We start from the raw sequence: 19,399 nt of genomic DNA, 5'->3' as shown, positions 1-19,399 counted from the left end.
GGAGACAGCCCCAGGAGCTGCCAGAGGGAACTGGCCCTAGAGCTGGGGTGTAATGGACACAATGGCTTTGTTTTACATCCCCGCGGTGGTGATTACAAACCAAAATGACCAGATATCCATCTGGTGTAAGTCCGCCCAGCTCTGCTGATGCCACCAGAGCGATGGCCTGTTCACATCAGTGAATTTAGTTACAAAGCAAAAGGAATGCTGGTGAGACATTCAATGACTGGCGGGGGGCTCATAGAATCATAGAAGATTAGGGCTGGAAGAGACCTCAGGAGGTCATCTCAAAGCAGGACCAACCCCAACTAAATCATCCCAGCCAGGGCTTTGTCAAGCCGGGCCTTCAAAACCACTGTGGAATAATCACTTCCCTCGATCTGCTGGCAATGTTCCTACTAATCCAGCCCAATATACAGTTAGCCTTCTTGGCAACAAGGCCACACTGTTGACTCATATCCAGCTTCTCATCCACTGTAATCCCCAGGTTCTTTTCTGCACAACTGCCGCTTAGCCACTCAGTCCCCAACCTGTAGTGGTGCATGGGATTCTTCCATCCTAAGTGCAGGACTCTGCACTTGTCCTTGTTAAACCTCATCCGATTTCTTTTGGCCCAATCCTCTAATTTGTTTAGGTCACTCTGGACCCTATCCCTACCTTCCAGCGTATCTACCTCTCCCCCCAGCTTAGTGTTGTCTGCAAATTTGCAGACGGAGCAATCCAGATTAATAAAGATGTTGAACAAAACGAGCCCCAGGACCGACTCCTGGGGCACTCTGCTTGATACCGACTGCCAACTAGACACCAAGCTGTTGATTACTACCCCTTGAGCCCAACGATCTAGCCAGCTTTCTATCCACCTTATAGTCCATTCATCCAGTCAATACTTCTTTAACTTGCTGGCAAGAATACTGTGGGAGACTGTATCAAAAGCTTTGCTAAAGTCAGGGTATATCACATCCACTGCTTTCCCCATATCCACAGAGCCAATTATCTCATCATAAAAAGCAATCAGGTTGGTCAGGCATGACTTGCCCTCGGTGAATCCATGTTGACTGTTCCTGATGGACATGAGGCCCAGTCCAACCCCACAGCCACTAGGCCATCCTTTCCTCGAGCTTCCTCTGCCAGGGAGTGAAACCTGGCTGATGGCAATGTTCCAAACAGCCTCCCAGGAAGCAGACACTCAGTGCACACAGCATCCTCACTTCCTGCAGGGGTGCCCTAGCCTGGGGCTAGCTCCTGTGAAAGTTCTGCCTGTGAGCAGACAGGTTCATTGCTCCAGTGAATGTTGCTGCCAGCAGAGCGAGCTCCGGACAGTCCCAGGGAGCAGTTTGGAAATCAAATGGAGCCCTTCAGTAGGGTGTCGATATAGAGTCAGAAGCACCAGGGTGGTATATTCAAGTCCAGGCCACTGCTCCCCACCCAGGTGGTGCTGGGCAGTGGGAGGGCTGGGAGATGGTGCTGCTCCCATCTGATGGGAAGGAGACATACAGCTGGGTAGCCTTTTTGTTTTGCTTACGTTCCAGCCCATGTTGTGTCTCCAGCTGCAGAATGGACAGTGGTGAGGGGACTGAGCCTTGCTAGATCCAGAAGGGGATCTGGCAGCAAGATCTCTGGGCAGGGAACTATCTCCCCAAGGGAAAGGTTAGGAAGCAGTTTGGGGACCAAGGAGACAGGGTTGTAAATGCATCTCCCATTTCCATCTCCCTTGTGGGCAAGTTCAGAGGGGGCAGGACTCTCTTGGGGGTGTAAGGATATGGTTCTCTACCTGTAATGGGGTTTGACTCATCACCACGGTGCCTTCTGCTGGCTGTCCTAGGAATTAGCTCAGGGTTACCAGTGCACCCTCCTCAGGTGGTGTCGCACCCCTTGTCACTCCTGTCTCTGCATTCAGGACCCACGTCACTCCCCAGACCACTTTGTTCTGTTCTGGATAAAGCCCTCCAGCTATGCTCCACTCAGTTCTTTCCCTGCTTCCAGGGGACAGATAGTCCTCAGTCCTACCACATGCCTCATTGGCAATCTGCAGTCCCTGTTCTAGCCACTCATCTCAGTGGCAGACTACAGTTAATGCACTGGCCACTTCCCTCAGTAGCCAGTAGGGGGGGAGAGGGGCAGGCCAACCTACTACTCAAGGCCCCATCCCAGGGACCCTATAGCCAACAGCCACATACTGTCCCTCCTCCAACTCCACCATCTCCTTCCCTGGGCTACTTCCCCCTAGCCCCAGCACCTCTCCACTGCCCTTGTATCAGGGCCTCAGTCTAGCAACCATCAGCCTGGAGCTTCCTCCTACTCTGTAACCCTACCAATCACTGTTCTGTCCATAGCACTCCAGCTCTCTAAGCAACCAGCCTTCCTCCCTCAAACTCCAGGGAGTGACTGCCTCTACTCTACTCAGCAGCCCCTTCTTATATAGGCCAACCTGGCCCTGATTGGCTCCTCCAATAAACCTTCTCCTAATTAGCTGGCACTACAAGCCTTTTCCTTATTGGCTACCGCCCACAGAGCCTCCCCAGGGTTGCTTTAGCCCCTTACATACCAGTGTGGGGCAGCTGCCCCAACACACGACCCCAACAATCTGGGCAGAAACCCGTTCGCTCCCTGTCCTCTTTTATCCCCCCATGCCAAATCTCTAACCCTGCATCCAGCAGCAATGGAGATGCAGATTAATGTTAATGATGAGCTGTTAACAATGTAAATGTCATCATCAGGGATTATTGGCATGGATGGGGACAGTCCCCAGTGCTCAGTGCTATTGTGTCAGCTGTCTGTGAACTTAGGCAGACACACCTGCATCAGTTACACTCAATCCACATTTTTAAGATGTTCTTTGCAGTTGTAAGAGCTTGCCACAGAATTTATTTTAAAGGACAGTTTAGATTCTGGAGCAGAATTACTTTAACGGTGGGTGGATTCTGCTGCTTAATCTGCAGCCAAGAAATTGCAGAAAACATGTGGCCCTGGCAGTAATGAAGAATCCTCTTTTGACTGAGTGATACAGACAGGATGGAGACAAATGGGGAATCCCATCAATAAGCCCTGATCTATGTGGCAAAATTTTACATAAAACTAGTTTTTGTATAAACACATTTTTCCACCAAATCTAATCTCTCTCTCTCTCCCCATACCTCCCCCCCCATCTAACCTATCTATCCCCATACACCCCTATCTAATCTATATATTGAATGACTTCTCCAATTTAATTAACACTCTTTAGAAGTGCCATAATTCTATTCTGGAATGATTTATATCAGTATTAAGGTTTGCATGGACACATCCATATTTTTGATTAACAGTTTGTCTTCCAGAGGTCCTCCAGCTGCTCTTCCATACTGCATTGTATCGCACTGGAACAGCCAATCTCTTAATTTATGTGCCCTCTACTGCTCCAGGGTCATCTTGGCTGGATGTCACTTTCCTATGTAAATGCTAGCACATAGGCAGGTGTGCCCCTTTGTGATTGCCATGTTCACACACCCGAGTCAACTTTCCATGATAGCAGCTATGCCCCATGCTTCCACATGGTCCTGTCTCAGGCCCTGCATGACCTTGCCCTCTGAGGAGAAGACATGTTCAGTCCCATCTGAATGAGTGTCTCTGGAATGCCAGGATCTATGGATGCCTGGCAGATACAATTGGGCAATTTTAGTGGGGGAATGCAAACAATTTACTCACCCCAATAATGCAGTTTTGGTTGACCCCAACTCAGTCTCAAATAGTTTTGGCTGAACCAAAACATCAAAATTTTAGAAATGTTGAAACTTTTTGTTTCAACCTGGCCTGACAATTTTTGTTTAGCTTTTGGGCACAGGGAAGTGCCCAGAATGATTCTATAGGGTAGTGGTTAGGACACTCACCTAAGGGTGCGGCCAATGCCAGTTTAAGTCCCTGCTCCAATGGCTACTTACTTATTGATAAAAAGGGAATAGCTTCAGCAGGAGAGACTGAGAAAGCCTCACATCAGACTCTCTCTTAGCCAGTGGGTAGAGCACGCTCCTGCAGTATGAGACCCCCAAATTCAGATCTCTGCTCCATATCAGGCAGAGGGGGGAATTGAAACCACATATCTGGGGAGGTCCCTAACCACTTGCTGAAAGGTTATAAGGGAGGCTGCCTTCACTGTGTCCCCTCAGCCATTTTGTTAATCAGGTCTTCCCTGGGGTTTTGTCAAAACCAAAATGAAAACTTTCAGGTCATGTCGAAACAGAATGTTTCATTTTGACTCGGCTCAAAAACACTTTGATGTTTCAATTTGCCAGAAATTTCAAAAACATTCCATTCAACCCAAAACCAAACTTTCTGTCAAATTTTCAAACTGAAAAATCCCTTATTTACTCATCTCAACTGGCAGAGCCCTTGCAGGAGACAGGTCAGTCCCAAGACATGGCCCAGCACTGTGCCAAGTCAAAGGAGCTTCAGCAGAGCTGTGGGAACACAAGGGATGAAAACGGGACCTGCACCCATGCTCCCAGGGCCTGCCCTATATGAACAGCAGGGCCAGATTTTTGAAATGGACGCCACCATCAAACCCTATCATGGGGTTCAGAACAGTATGGAGCTGAGCATGGAAGGCACCCAAGCCTAGGACACAAAACAGGAGGTGATTGCACCATACAGCCAATCTCTCTTCAGTACACTGAGCCCTGAGGCACAGGAACAGGAAGTGAGGGCACTGGTGGTGATTCCCCTCAGAACCCAGGCACACTTCTGAAGGAAAAAAAAGAGAGCAAGGGAGGACATGTTCACAGACCTCATGACTGTATCCTACCAAGAAGACAGAAGAGCAGAGGGAGGTCTCTGCAGCAGAAAGAGAGGCTCCCAAGGGAGATCCTGGACAAAGGAGAGGATAGGCAGGAAAGGATGCTGGACTATACCCTTCAGATAGGGGCAAACAGCTCTGCTGGAGAACATTGTGGTGCTATGGTCACTGCCAGCACCCTACCCAGCCATGTCCTGCAACTTGTGGAGAACACAGGATTCTGGGAGCCTCTTTTTGTTTCCCCAAATGACAGGACCTGCCCACACCATTCCACCCCCAAACAAGGAGAACACGTCCCACTTACACATTTGTTGTGAGCCCATCAGCATAGCAATGAGTGTACGCTCAACACTTTGGGCATGTTCTGCCACACATCCATTGGTTGTCACTTTTCACGGTTACATTAAATCCATAAATGTTATGTACAAATCAACTGAAAACTTTCACTGAAGTGCGGCTCCCCCCAGTAACACCAATTCTTAATCAGATCTTTACACAAACACCCTGCATTCATTTCCTTGGCTACAGGACATTCATTTCCTACCACAACCCATCCCTGACCCCGTGTCCCTGACCACTTGTGGCTGGCTGTTAATAAGGTACAGAAAGTGCCATCATCTTCACCTCCCAGCCATTGGTGAGGATCTCCCCCTGGCTCTCTCAGATGTTGTGTAAACCGAGCAAGTGCCTATCACATAAGGCAGATACTTTTCAGCAGCCTTCAGCCACGTCAGGAGGCATCTCCTCCTTTCCTTAAGTCTTCCAACCACCCTCCCCACAATTGTTCTTCAGCTATTCCAGGTACAGTCAAACAGATCCTTTCTCCCGCCCTTGTCTCCAGGAAAATGATTCATAAGCCAGGGAAGCAGAGGATAAGCTGGGTCTCCCAGAATGACAGGAGGAATCAAAACACTGTAAATTTTTTAACACTGAGAGTAATTAACCAAAGGAACAATTTTCCAAGGGTTATGGTGTATTCTCCATCCCTGATAATTTTAAAATTGAGATTGGATGTTTTTCTAATAGCTCTGCTGTAGGAAGTATTTGGGGGCAGGTCTCTGGCCTGTGTTATACATGATCACAGTGGTCCCTTCTGGCCTTGGAATGTATGAACAATATCACCAATATCCATAATGGCCATGGGAGCAGAAGTTCTCTTTTTCTTTGCAGAAAACAGAGGTGCATTTCTGAAGACCCTGGCATCATGGACCTGTCCACCCCATCCCATGGCAATCAATCAGGCCTCGCAGCACCATAGAAAAATACCCATTCTTGTCAATAAACTCTAATCTGGTGTAAGGGGGGTGGGATCGTCAGATGGGTTTGATCAAGGGCTCCTGTACAATTTGGGAACCCCAGCTATGCAAGGCCATCAGTAGCCTCCTGTGCATTGGCAAGTGTTATGTTCTAGCCCTGCAGCTCCCTCCTGATAGCAGTGTACACCTACATGACAACAGTCCCGGCAATTTATCTCCCAGCACCAAACTGTCTAGCTACTGAACAGCAGTTGTCGGGAGTTGGGAGCTTCCAGATGCTGATGGCCACATACTGCTCCACGCTGAGGGGGACTCTCAGGTTGGTTCTCCACCACTGCAGCTTGGTGGCGAGCTCCACCCAGATGTCTAGGGAAGTAGCCTTCTGCAGCCTAAAGTTCTGTGGTCACTGCTGTTCACCCCAGCTCTGCAGCACTGTCTTGTCCCACCCATCAGTGCTAGGGGGCCATGAACAGAAGAGGTTCTCCAGCAACTGAAGCCACTGTGGGAAAACTGAATGTAAGAGTAACCGCTTGATCTCATCCTCTTCCTCCGACCACAATGATTCATAAAGGAACTAGCTTAAGCTACAGTAAACAAAACAGTATAGATGCATCCTTTCACCGTAGCTATACTGGTACAGATAGAGCAGAAAAACATACATGTGAAAACTTTCCGATGTAGACCAGGCCTAACCTCAGTGATTCCATCATATTCCAATTCAAGGTAGACAAATTGGATTCTCTCATACCTCAGTGACTGTAATTACTGTGATCTTCTTTTCGCCCACCATTACCACGAGTTCATACAAGCAACAGATTAACTTTAAAATGGAATCTCTTGGTAGTATCGCTTTTGTTGCATCTTCAGTCACATGGGTATTTTAGATTCCAGAGAATTAGCTTCAAAGTATTTACAGTGTCTTGACTCTGAAGTGATTTTTTAAAATATATTTTTGTGATTATTGCCTATACTCAAAAAGTGAAATAACAAGCAAACTACAATGGAACTAGTGTAGTTAATGGGCCTGGCTTCGAAATGTACAAGACCCCAATGACTGATGAGAGAAAGAAGCTTTCCCTCCTTAGCAATAACTAGAGCCCTCAGCATTACTGGGTTAACCCCGTGGCTGCTGGAAAATGCTCCTGCAGGCAGTATCCTTGTCTCCAGTTGCACTTGAGAGTATTATCCCCTGGGGCAGAGGGAATTTCTTGTTGAGTATATTGTGTCACTACTGGACATTGCTGCAGGGATGGAGGCAGCAGGAGACACTAGAAATCTGGAGTAGAATTTTGCACATTATGAGGATTTTGTAGAATTTACCTTTCTTGTTTTGGAGAACCTGCTGGAACATCACTGGTGTCTGGAGCTGAGAGGTGAGAACCGCCTATTTATCGCCATAGACTGTTCGCTCTGAATCATAATGGTAACATATCGCATTCCAGTATTGATAATACTTTCTCCTGCTCGTTGTGCTTCATCCATCTGGGTGGATGGCCTAATAATTTGACAGAGTTCTTCAAAGGGAGAAAGATGCAACTTCTGCAGGAGAGGTTGGTTTATCTTCCTACTGTTTTTCATTTGTTTGGAATTCATTGGATTTCACGTTGCTTAGCTGACATACAGATGAGAAGCTTTTTATTAATCAGCTTTAGTACTCAGAACAGAATTTGAAGATGAACAGGGCAGAGTGCATGCAGTTACAACAAAAAATGTTAAGACAGGGGTTAACCCCCACTTACCAACAAGAAATAAATAAAACCACAAAGATTTACCAATCAATAGGAAACGTACTCTAGCATGGAGTGGGGGCTTTTACTACAACACTGAATCCTTAGTACAGGGCTAAATCAATTTACCAGTCAAAATTTGTAACCCAAAGTTATAGGACTGTGAGTGGCAGCTCAACAAAGAGCCATTCTTAAAAGGCAACTTTTAAACAATTGCTTGGTCACTGACGTGTCAATTCAGTTTAAATTTGCCTTGGGACAATGACAATTCAGAGCCAAGCCTCTTCCTTTCACAGAGATATCTCACATTAAAGTAACTTTGATACTGGTTACCATGGGGCTATTTATATGGCAATTCACCAGAAGGTGTAACCATAAATACTCTGCAATCCCAGTCGTGGTGTACTGGAAGCTCCTCTACTACTTTCACCAAGTGGTAAAACAATGATTTATAAAACTACCCAAATTTAAGAAAGCGTCATCTGTGACTGAGCTGCAGTGAGTGCCCATCAGTCCACCTACAGGCTACCAGCTCCTCTTTGGGGTATGCGCAAACATCTTCCTGACAAAGTAGCTCTATGCTGAGCTAGTATAACAAATCCCCAAGTCACATTTACTAACTAAATTTTAATCCTAGACAGCCAGGGTGAGGCTGGTGTGACAAGCAGGAATTTTCTGCAATATTGTTATGGTTCTTGGGCATGCCTCAGTTTCCTTCTGTACTCTGCATAGCCACCCAGTGGGTGAAAAAGGGTTCAAAATGCGGCTTTTGTGGCAGAGCAGCAGACATGAGATGTTGTATCATGTAGCTGACTGGGGTGCAGTGACTGGGACATTAAAGGATGGACTGAAACCGACCCTTTTTTAAATGCCAGGACATTCAGACCCAGGAATCAAACCAAAAGGAAGGAGTTTTCCCCCCACCTCTCAGCAGGGAAGCAGAGCAAAGGCCCCAGCTCAAGAACAATGGGTTGAACTGGTGTCAGGATACTGGGATAACTCCTGGCTTTTACAAAGAGTCTGGAGCTCTCACCTGGGATGACACAGAGAGGAGAAACAGAGACCAAAACAGATGATAGCTGGTTGCACTGGTGTAGCTAGCACAGACCATGTGTTAACCTTTGCCCCACTGTGCTAACGTAAGGACTTTCAGATTCTATACGCCAGGTAACTAAGGAATTGTCACCTTCTGTTGAATGGGCCACTTGGTGTCACTGCAGATATTCACTGAGAGCACTGTGTCCTGCAGGACTCTGGCTGGGCTGGATTCTCTGTGGGGAGCCACAGACAGGGATTGCTGGTGCCGAAGGCCCAGTCTGGGAGTCATGAAGGCCACAGACCTGCCTCTGTGGAGCTGTGTGGGTCCTTGGGTTAGGCACATTAAAGAGGTCACTCCCACGGGGCTGATGACAGGCTGGGGCCAGACCAGACCCTGTGACTCTGTGACAGCTGGCTATTGCCACACAGAACACAATATACATTTAAATCACGTACAGGCTTCTATGAACTCAGGGACACGCTTCCCAACACTTAGAATGACCGATCTGTCGCTGGGCCAGAGCAGACATATGTTTAATTCTTTGTTACTTATCGGGTGAAACCGGGGCATAGATAAACTTTCTCAGGGGCGTCTGTATCCAAATGCATGCATAATGTGAGATATCTCTGTGAAAGGAAGAGGCTTGGCTCTGAATTGTCATTGTCCCAAGGCAAATTTAAACTGAATTGACACGTCAGTGACCAAGCAATTGTTTAAAAGTTGCCTTTTAAGAATGGCTCTTTGTTGAGCTGCCACTCACAGTCCTATAACTTTGGGTTACAAATTTTGACTGGTAAATTGATCCAGCCCTGTACTAAGGATTCAGTGTTGTAGTAAAAGCCCCCACTCCATGCTAGAGTACGTTTCCTATTGATTGGTAAATCTTTGTGGTTTTATTTATTACTTGTTGGTAAGTGGGGGTTAACCCCCTGTCTTAACATTTTTTGTTGTAACTTCATGCACTCTGCCCTGTTCATCTTCAAATTCTGTTCCGAGTACTAAAGCTGATTAATAAAAAGCTTCTCATCTGTACGTCAGCTAAGCAACGTGAAATCCAATGAATTCCAAACAAATGAAAAACAGTAGGAAGATAAACCAACCTCTCCTGCAGAAGGTGCATCTTTCTCCCTTTGAAGAACTCTGTCAAATTATTAGGCCATCCACCCAGATGGATGAAGCACAATGAGCAGGAGAAAGTATTATCAATACTGGAATGCGATACGTTATCATTATGGTTCAGAGCGAACAGTCTATGGCGATAAATAGGCGGTTCTCACCTCTCAGCTCCAGACACCAGTGATGTTCCAGTGGGTTCTCCAAAACAAGAAAGGTAAATTCTACAAAATCTTCATAATGTGCAAAATTCTACTCCAGATTTCTAGCGTCTCCTGCTGCCTCCATCCCTGCTGCAATGTGTTTATAAAAGTGTTTGAAATCGAAAACAAAACAATCCCTCCCTTCCTAGAGATAACCATCTGCCCCAGTCCTCTGTGTCCCAAAACCAGATTCCCAGACCCCACTGAGCAGCAGCTCCCTGGAGTCTGCCAGCCAGGCCGACCCTGGCTCCAGGCAGCTCCTTCTGAGCTGGCATGGAGGGGCAGGGATATCAGGAGATGCCAGTTTCTACCCTGTGTGGATTCTCCGATGCGTAAGAAAATTGGAGCAGCGAATGAAGCTTTTCCCACAGTCAGGGCAGTCATAAGTCTTCTCCTCCCGGTGGGTCCTCTGGTGTTTGATCAGGGCTGAGCTCACGGTGAAACTCCTCCTGCACTCAGGGCATTCGTAGGGCTTCTCTCCCGTGTGGATCCTCTGGTGCGTCATGAGGTTCGAGCTGCGATTGAAGCTTTTCCCACAGTCGGGGCACCGATATGGTCTCTCTCCCGTGTGGGTTCTCTGGTGTCTAATCAGGTCCGAGCTGTTCCTGAACCATTTGTTACAATCAATGCACTTATAGGGTTTCTCTCCGGTGTGCACTCGCTGATGGTTGATAAGACTGGAGCTCTGACTGAAGCTCTTCTCACACTCCTCACATTTGTAGGGTCTCTCCCCTGTGTGAATTTTCTGGTGCCTGATGAGGTAGGAGCTGACGCTGAAGCTTTTCCCGCACTCGGGGCACTTGTAGGGTCTCTCCCCTGTGTGGGTTCTCTGATGGGAAGTGAGGTTGGAGCTCTGGTTGAAGCCTTTCCCGCAGTCAGGGCATTTGTAGGGTTTCTCTCCGGTGTGCAGTCTCTGGTGGGTGATGAGGGTGGAGCTGTCGCTGAAACTTTTCCCGCAGTTGGGGCACTTGTAGGGCTTCTCCCCCGTGTGCAGTCTCTGATGGGTGATCAGGTGGGAGCTCCGGCTGAAGCTTTTCCCACAGTACAGACATTTGTAGGGTTTCTCTCCGGCGTGGAGTCTCTGATGGACAATCAGGTTTGAGCTGCGACTGAAGCTTCTGCCACATTCCTCACAGATGGTGGGTCTCTCTTCATTGGGGATTCTCTGGTGGATGGTGTCCACAGGCCTGTGACAGGATTCATCCAATCCTTTCCCTGGCTGGGTTCCCAGCTGCCTCTCCAGTCTGTGCTGATTCTCCCAGGCTTCTCCCTGCTCAGCGCTCTGGGAAACATTCCCTTCAGCTCTTCCCGACATCCTCCTGGGTGGCTGCTCTAGCTCAGGACCTTCCAGCTGAGAGTTCTCCTCGCTCTCACTGCCCGTCCTGTCTCCTGCTGGGACAGGGAATCCAGACAGCAGTCAGTCCTCAGAGAGGCTGACACAAAAAAAGGTGAAACAAATCAGGTTCCAAATCCCCCCAAATCCTTCCCCAGAGGAGAGAGGGGAGGGGGATAAGCCAGGCAGCAGACAGGGTTGTTGGAATCCCATGCGTGACATCTGCCATGAGGACATAAAACTGGGCTAGGAGCTGACCAAAGCAGTCCCTCACCTGTGTGACCGTTTCTTAGGATTCCCCTTTCTTCAGAGCCCTGGAGATCCTGGCCCCACGGTTCTTCCCCTCGGTCCAGCCGGGAGATCTCACTTGGCTTGGGAACAGGAAACCCTGCTCAGGGGAAAAAGCAAGTAGACTCACATACACTCTCTGTTTATAGGTTGGGGAGGCTGCTGCAGGGTGCCCAGCCCCTTTCTTTGCTGCAGGGAGATTTCATATGAACAGACAGGGAAATGCTCCCGGAGCCCACTGGGAAAGCCCAGCATCTGGGAGAGACATGCTGTGTCCCCTGAAGTGAGCTCAGGGTTCCGCACAGACAGGGAACTTGGGCCAGATTTCTAAAGAGGTTTAGGCACCTACAGTTGCAGACAGGGGCCTAGTGGGATTCTGTAGAAGCAAAATGGAAGTTAGACACTGAGAAAATTTTGAAAATCTCACTCAGTGCCTGTCTGCATCTTTAGGCAGCTACCTACCAGGAAAAATCTGGCCAGTGGGGCCTCAGGCAGAGCAGAGTCAGGAGACACATGTGCATCCCTGATGGAGCAGAGGCCCCAGAAGTGGAATCTGCCCTGGGAAGTGGGGGAGACAGTGAGTTTGTCCCACTTGGGAGCCCGGGTTACAGAGAGAACAGCACCATCATTAAGTCCCCGGATCTCCAGTCCTGTGTCAGGACAGTCTCTCCCACATGGGGTCTGCGGACTATGGGGCTGTTCCTCCTGAACATTAAGGGACCAGAACAGAACCCGCCCTGGGCACTTCAGGGACACCCAGCTCCTGATACCTGAGGGGACAGGAATCCTTACCCAGGAGGTCCCTGTAAAGAACTCGGTGACATGGATTCAGCAGAGCCCACTGCCCCTCAGGGAAATACACAGCCATCTCCTCGAAGGTCACCGACCCCTGGAACAGCAAGCATCCACCACTCAGTGCCTGCTGCCCAGACGCAAGCACACTAGCTCAGCCACGGCCTCTTCCAGCCTCCCTCACCATCTGCTGCAGCTCCCACAGGCCTTGGGTTACATCCCCTGCCCACCAGCCTCTCAGGACGGTCCCTAATCACCCCCTCCCACAACCCACACAGACCTGCCCCTGCACTGTTACTGGATCAGGACCTCCCCTTGCTCCACAGGAGAGACTCCGCCTCCCTCTTGCCCCCTGTGCGCCCAGCTCTCCAGCCTCCCCCACTTGGGGGCTGCATCTGGGCCTTGGCTGGCCTGACAGACAATGCACGTGTGGGCTCCATGCTCCTGCCACCACCTAACTGGCTGTTCGGAGGCCACTTCCTATGGCTTTCTCTGAACAGCTGGGCACCTCTGTCCCATTCCCTGCCCCCTCCCTCACCCTCTGTGGGGAGAACTGGGCCTGCAAATTCACTCTAAAGGTGAGCGTGAGTTCATAAGGCTTCACAAAAACCTGTAATAACAAACGGTGATTGGAACCAGTGCAAGGAAACCAGACTGAGACTGGTTTGGTCTAAACCGAAAATGCCACATTGATGTAATCCAATGGCTGCTGAAACTAATGCTGGTTAAAAATGGGTGATATGGAGCTGGAAACTAATGAACCAAAATTGGTGTGTTGGATCTTGGGCCTAACTGGTGGACAAAATACTGTGGGGATGGGCTGTTCTACCCACGACTCCCTTTGTGTCTCCTTAAAGAACGAGACTTTGTGAGGACAAGTCAGAAAGAACAGACAGAGGCTAGTGGGGTGAGCTTCACCACCCTGGCCACCCCCCCGCCCCTTTCCCAGGATCCGGGATACTCTTCGTCCTGATCCTGAGAGCTGTCCTGACCAGCCCAGGCCAGAGAAAGGGACCCATATGACATCACCACCTGTACCGGCTCCAATGGAATCCCAGTGAAATAGGATTAGACTTTAACAATAGCTCCAGCCCACCTCAATTAACTTCTCCTTTTTTCCCCTAAAGGACAGATATTACCATCTCTGATATCAGGTAAGAGACTGCGAGACAAGTGGCTTTTTCCTTCTAAAACCCTCTCCAGCTGAAGCAAAAGGGAACACGGGATGTCATTAAAACGAAAGCCTCATTTAGCGCTTTACATGTCAAATGCTGTATCTTTAATAGAAGGTTCAAAGGGTGTTTAGTGGTGAGTGTGCCATGGTCAAAAAAGGCTGTGGTCTCTGTACACCAAGCCCTGACCCTTGTTTAATGTTAGACAGGGACTGGGTTACGTAAACCTCTTTGGCCCCTTTGTTCCATCTAAATTTATGCTACGCCCCCCCACAACACTTTACATAGGAGCTCAGCATCATTATCCCCACGTTACAAAAGGGGAAACTTAGGCTCAGAGTGGGGCAGTGACTTGCCCAAGGACAGGCCATAGGCCAGCAGCATTGCTGGGAACAGAAGCCAGGTCTCCTGAGAGTCAGTTAGGAATGCTAGCCACTAGGCCACACTGCCTCAGTTTAAACACAGCCCAATGGGGAAGTTCCTCACTCAATGCACTAACCCTCCCCCTTCCATATGGTGGTTACTCCTCCTGCCACAACCCACTTCCCCTGGATAGAACCCCTACCTGAGCGGGATCTGCTGTAGCCATGTCCCTTCCCCGTCCCCCAGCAGATGGGGACGATCTGGAGCAAAGTGCGGACGTGGTTCTGCAGCCTGTCAGGGCGAGAAGGGCCAGTGGAGAGATTTCAGAAGGGGTTTTGGTGCATTTCACAGCTCTTCAGTTCAGCACAGGCTCTTTCCCTGCAGACAGACACTCAGGACTCTGCAGTGCTGAGAACAGGATTCAGCCACCTTATTCCAGCGCCGACCCGGCCTCTCCCACCAGGACTAACCCCACCGAGACATTTTAACGCCCCCAGTAACAGAGTCCCTGAGCCAACACTGGAAAAGATCAGAATCGAAGGAGCCGCTTTGGGGGATCCTCCTGACACTGTCCCCAGGGCAGCGCTTCCCCCCAGCAGCGCGGGGACCAGGCAGAGGCAGGAACTGGCTTTTCCTCTCCCTGCGCCTCACTCTGTCCCAGGGAAGTCAATCTGCCCGGGGTGCTGCAGGGAACGCGGCTGGGCAAGGCTGGGCAGGGCAGGGCAGGGCAGGGAGCCGGGACCTCCCTCCTCACTGATTGCTCCTGCTGCCCCTGCCAGTCTCTGCCCCGTCTCCCTCCTGCTCCCTCCCCTCCCCTCGGGCTGGGAGACTCGGTCCCTGGCCCGGTCGCTCTCCCGGCGCTGGCTCGGCTTCTGCAGGCGCTCAGGGGGGCAGAGCCGGGGGGGGCAGCAGCACTGGGACTCGCAGACCCCCCCCACCCGCCGGGAGCGGAGCTGGGGCGAGGAGGGGCCGTTGGTGCAGAGTCACTTTCCTGCCCAGCCCCAGCCCTTCCCCCGGGTCTCTCCCCTCACCTGCAGGCTCCGGCTCAGGGGCTGGTGTCGGCAGAGCCCGGGGCTGCTTCCAGCCCCCGGAGAAAGTCCCCGCGGCTGGGCCCCGAGGGGCGCTAGGGAAGGGCTCTCCCCGCACAGACCCCGCTGGGGGAGCAGCAGCGGCTCAGCCTGGAAAGGAATCCGGGCTCGCAATGGAGGCAGCACGAGCAGCCTCTGACCCAGGAAGCTCAAACCTGGTGTCCTCAGACAGGGAAACACCCACTGGTAGAACTGTCCATAGTCAGCATCCGACAATAGCCAGGGCCCTCTGGTGGTCACAGTTAGTGGCACTAGATGAGTCACGATTCCCTCCCCCCCCCCTTCCTGGGGAGTAATTCAATGCAAGAGGCGTTTTTCTGCTGGCATAAAGAACCCCCATGAATCTCCCCATGTAGGTACTTATAAACCAGGATCAAGTCACCACCTAACCTTCACTTGAATAAAACGAACCGATGGATCTCTGTAAGTATCTCGCTCTGAGGCAAGTTTTCCAGACCTATAATAATTCTGGTGGTTCTTTTCTTTCCCCTTTTAAGGTTGTCAACTTCCTTGTTGAAGTGAGAACACAAGAAGTGGATAGTGTGTCCAGTAATGGTCTCCCTAATGCCCTATATCGAGACAATACCTCCTGTCTGTGCCTACTCAGTATTTCCCTGCTTCTACATCCAAGGATTATATTGATTCTCTGAGCCCTGGTCTACACTACAGGGTTAGGTCGAATTTAGCCATGTTAGGTCGATTTTAAAATGGATGCGTCCACACAACCAACCCCATTCCGTCGACTTAAAGGGCTCTGAAAATCGACATCTGTACTCCTCCCCAGCGAGGGGAGTAGCGCTAAAATCGACCTTGCTGGGTTGAATTTGGGCTAGTGCAGACGCAAATCGAAGGTATTGGCCTCCGGGAGTTATCCCAGAGTGCTCCAATGTGACCGCTCTGAACAGCACATTCAACTCCGATGCACTAGCCAGGTACACAGGAAAAGCCCTGGGAACTTTTGAATTTCATTTCCTGTTTGGTCAGCGTGGCGAGCTCAGCAGCACAGATGACCATGCAGTCCCCCCAGAATCGCAAACGAGCTCCAGCATGGACCGAAAGGAAGACACTGGATCTGATCGCTGTATGGGGAGAAGCATCTGTGCAGGCAGAACTCCGATCAAAAAGAAGAAATGCCAATATATTTGCCAAAATCTCACAGGGCATGATGGAGAGAGGCTACAACAGGGAGACACAGCAGTGCCACATGAAAGTCAAGGAGCTCAGGCAAGCCTACCAAAAGACAAAGGAGGCAAACGGGCGCTCCACGTCAGAACCCCATACAAGCTGCTTCTATGATCAGCTGCATGGCATTCTAGGGGGGGGATCTTACCACTACCCCACCACTGTTCATGGACACCTGCAAGGGGGGAGTCTCACACAATAGGGAGGAGGATTTTGTGGATGAGGAAGAGGAGGAGGAGGCGAACACACAGCAGGCAAGTGGTGAATCCGTTCTTCCCAGCAGCCAGGACCTTTTCATCACCCTGGAGCCAATACCCTCCCAAGGCAGGATCCCCAACCCGGAAGCCGGAGAAGGCAGCTCTGGTGAGTGCACTTTTGTAACTACAGTACAGGGTTTAAAAGCAATAGTGTTTAATATTTGATTTGCCCTGAAGAATTGGGATGCATTCGTGGCCAGTAAAGCTACTGGAAAAGTCTGTTCACATGTCTGGGGGTGGAGTGGGAATCCTCCAAGGACATCTCCATGAAGCTCTCCTGGAGGTACTCTGAAAGCCTTTGCAGAAGGTTTCTGGGGAGGGCTGCCTTATTTCGTCCTCCACGGTAGGACTCTTTACCACAGCAAGCCAGTAGCAAGTATTTTGGAATCATTGCAGCACAAAGCATCGCAGTGAATGGTCCTGGGTTTTGGTCACATTCAAGCAACATTCGCTCTTTATCTTTCTGTGTCAGTGTCAGGAGAATGATATCATTCATGGTCACCTGGTTGAAATAGGACAATATTTGCAAGGGAACAGTAAAAGAACCCCGTTCATGCTGGGCTGTTTGCGCTTGGCTAAAAGGGATCATCCTGGAGAATAGCCACACGGTGAGGGGAGGGGTGAAGGGATCATCCCAGAGAATAGCCACGTGGTGGGGTGAGGGGAGGTGTGTGCTGCACATCCACCCGAAAACCACAGTCCTTCCTTTTAAATGTGAAACCCAACCCATTGCTTGCTATGGGAAAGGATGGCGCTGCAGTTTGAAACCATTCCCACATGTTATGCGTAAGAAGCCAACCCTGCGTACCCTGTGCCTTACCATGGCTGCTTGGAAACCGAATTCTGTTGCCCAGCCATGTGTGATGTGTCACCATACCGGCAGGCACTCAATATAAAAGGCAAAATGTGACCTTGAACCTAAAGCACATGTGCTGTCTGCTGTGAATTGCTTGATTCACTGTGAAAGAGTATCCCTTTTGTTCTCAGAAATGTATCTTCTTAAATTTTACTTTCCCTTTTTATCTCCCCCCAGGTGCAAATGTTTCTATGCTCCCCATATCATCTCCGTCCCTGAGGTTATCGCAGATTACAAGGCGAAAAAAATGCACTCGTGACGACATGTTTTCCGAGCTCATGCAGTCTTCCCGCACTGATAGGGCACAACTTAATGCATGGAGGTATTCAGTGTTAGAGGCCAGGAAAGCATTAAGTGAGCGCGAAGAGGGGAGGCAGGAGTGCGAAGAGCAGAGGCTAAAGGGGGAGCAAAAGGACATGATGAAGCATCTGGCGGAGCTGCAGGAAAGCCAACAGGAGGTGCATCCATTGTATAACCGCCTGACCTCCTCCCCAAGTTCCATATCCTTCTCACCCAGACACCCAAGAATGAGGGGGGGAGGCTCTGGGCACCCAGCCACTCCACTCCAGAGGATGGCCCAAGCAACAGAAGGCTGTCATTCAAACAGTTTGATTTGTAGTGTGATTTGTACAAAAAGCAATGTGGCCTTGTCCTTCCCTCCTCCCCCACCCCACCGGGGCTACCTTGTCACTTATCACACTTTTTTTTTTTAATTAATAAAGAAAGAATGCATGGTTTCAAAACAATAGTTACTTTATTTCAAAGGGGGGAGGGAGGGTGGTTTGGTTACAGGGAATTAAAATCAACCCAGGGGCGCAGGTTTGCATCAAGGAGAAACACATACAACGGTCACACCGTAGCCTGGCCAGTCATGAAACTGGTTTTCAAAGCCTCTCTGATGCGCAGTATGCCTAGCTGTGCTCTTCTAATCGCCTGGTGTCTGGCTGCTCAAAATAGGATGCCAGGCGATTTGCCTCAACCCCTCACCCAGCCATAAACTTCTCCCCCTTACTCTCACAGATATTATGCAGCACACAGCAAACAGCAATAACAATGGGAATGTTGGTTGCGCTGAGATCTGACCGAGTCAGCAAACAGCACCAGCGAGCTTTTAAACATCCAAAGATGCATTCTACCACCATTCTGCACTTGCTCAGCCTATAGTTGAACTGCTCCTTACTACTGTCCAGGCTGCCTGTGAACGGCTTCATGAGTCATGGGAACAAGGGGTAGGCTAGGTCCCCAAGGATAACTATTGGCATTTCAACATCCCCAATGGTAATTTTGTGGTCTGGGAAGTAAGTCCCTTCTTGCAGCTGCTTGAACAGCCCAGAGTTCCTAAATATGTGCGCGTCATACACCTTTCCCGGCCATCCCACATTGATGTTGGTGAAACGTCCCTTGTGATCCACCAGCACTTGCAGCACCATTGAGAAGTACCCCTGGCGGTTTACATAATGGTTGGCAAGGTGGTCCGGTGTCAAGATGGGGATATGTGTTCCGTCTACTGCCCCATCACAGTTAGGGAACCCCATTGCAGCAAAGCCATCCACTATATCTTGCACATTTCCCAGAGTCACTACCCTTGATAACAGAATGTCAATGATTACATTGGCTACTTGGATCACAGCAGCCCCCACAGTAGACTTAGAATCATAGAATCATAGAATATCAGGGTTGGAAGGGACCCCAGAAGGTCATCTAGTCCAACCCCCTGCTTGAAGCAGGACCAATTCCCAGTTAAATCATCCCAGCCAGGGCTTTGTCAAGCCTGACCTTAAAAACTTCTAAGAAAGGAGATTCTACCACCTCCCTAGGTAACGCATTCCAGTGTTTCACCACCCTCCTAGTGAAAAAGTTTTTCCTAATATCCAATCTAAACCTCCCCCACTGCAACTTGAGACCATTACTCCTCGTTCTGTCATCTGCTACCATTGAGAACAGTCTAGAGCCATCCTCTTTGGA

The 19,399-nt window shown here is 49.7% G+C and overlaps 2 protein-coding genes and 1 long non-coding RNA gene across 3 annotated transcripts in view; 1 reads left to right on the top strand and 2 right to left on the bottom strand.

The window, feature by feature from the left end:
- The window catches only part of LOC125629145 (uncharacterized), a 57,824-nt gene that overhangs the window by 19,978 nt on the left and 18,447 nt on the right, over window positions 1-19,399 (bottom strand). The window lies entirely within an intron of this gene.
- On the bottom strand, window positions 10,271-15,284 carry LOC125629162 (uncharacterized). The gene is made up of 5 exons (XM_048834474.2): window positions 15,083-15,284; window positions 14,254-14,342; window positions 12,517-12,613; window positions 11,711-11,824; window positions 10,271-11,495 (listed from the first exon to the last, which is right to left on the bottom strand). Exons 2-5 carry the CDS (start codon window positions 14,275-14,277, stop codon window positions 10,411-10,413), a joined length of 1,320 nt encoding a protein of 439 aa, XP_048690431.1. The 5' UTR covers window positions 14,278-14,342; window positions 15,083-15,284; the 3' UTR covers window positions 10,271-10,410.
- LOC142069229 (uncharacterized) lies at window positions 15,432-18,180 on the top strand. Its single transcript, XR_012665025.1, has 2 exons — window positions 15,432-16,684; window positions 17,612-18,180. It is a non-coding gene; the product is annotated as an uncharacterized LOC142069229 (long non-coding RNA).

The sequence above is a fragment of the Caretta caretta genome, chromosome 14 (genome assembly GCF_965140235.1).
Source record: "Caretta caretta isolate rCarCar2 chromosome 14, rCarCar1.hap1, whole genome shotgun sequence".
In the NCBI taxonomy this organism is placed as follows: Eukaryota; Metazoa; Chordata; order Testudines; family Cheloniidae; genus Caretta; species Caretta caretta.
Note: the sequence above shows the minus strand (reverse complement) of the source record. Positions and strands in the feature narration are given on the sequence as shown.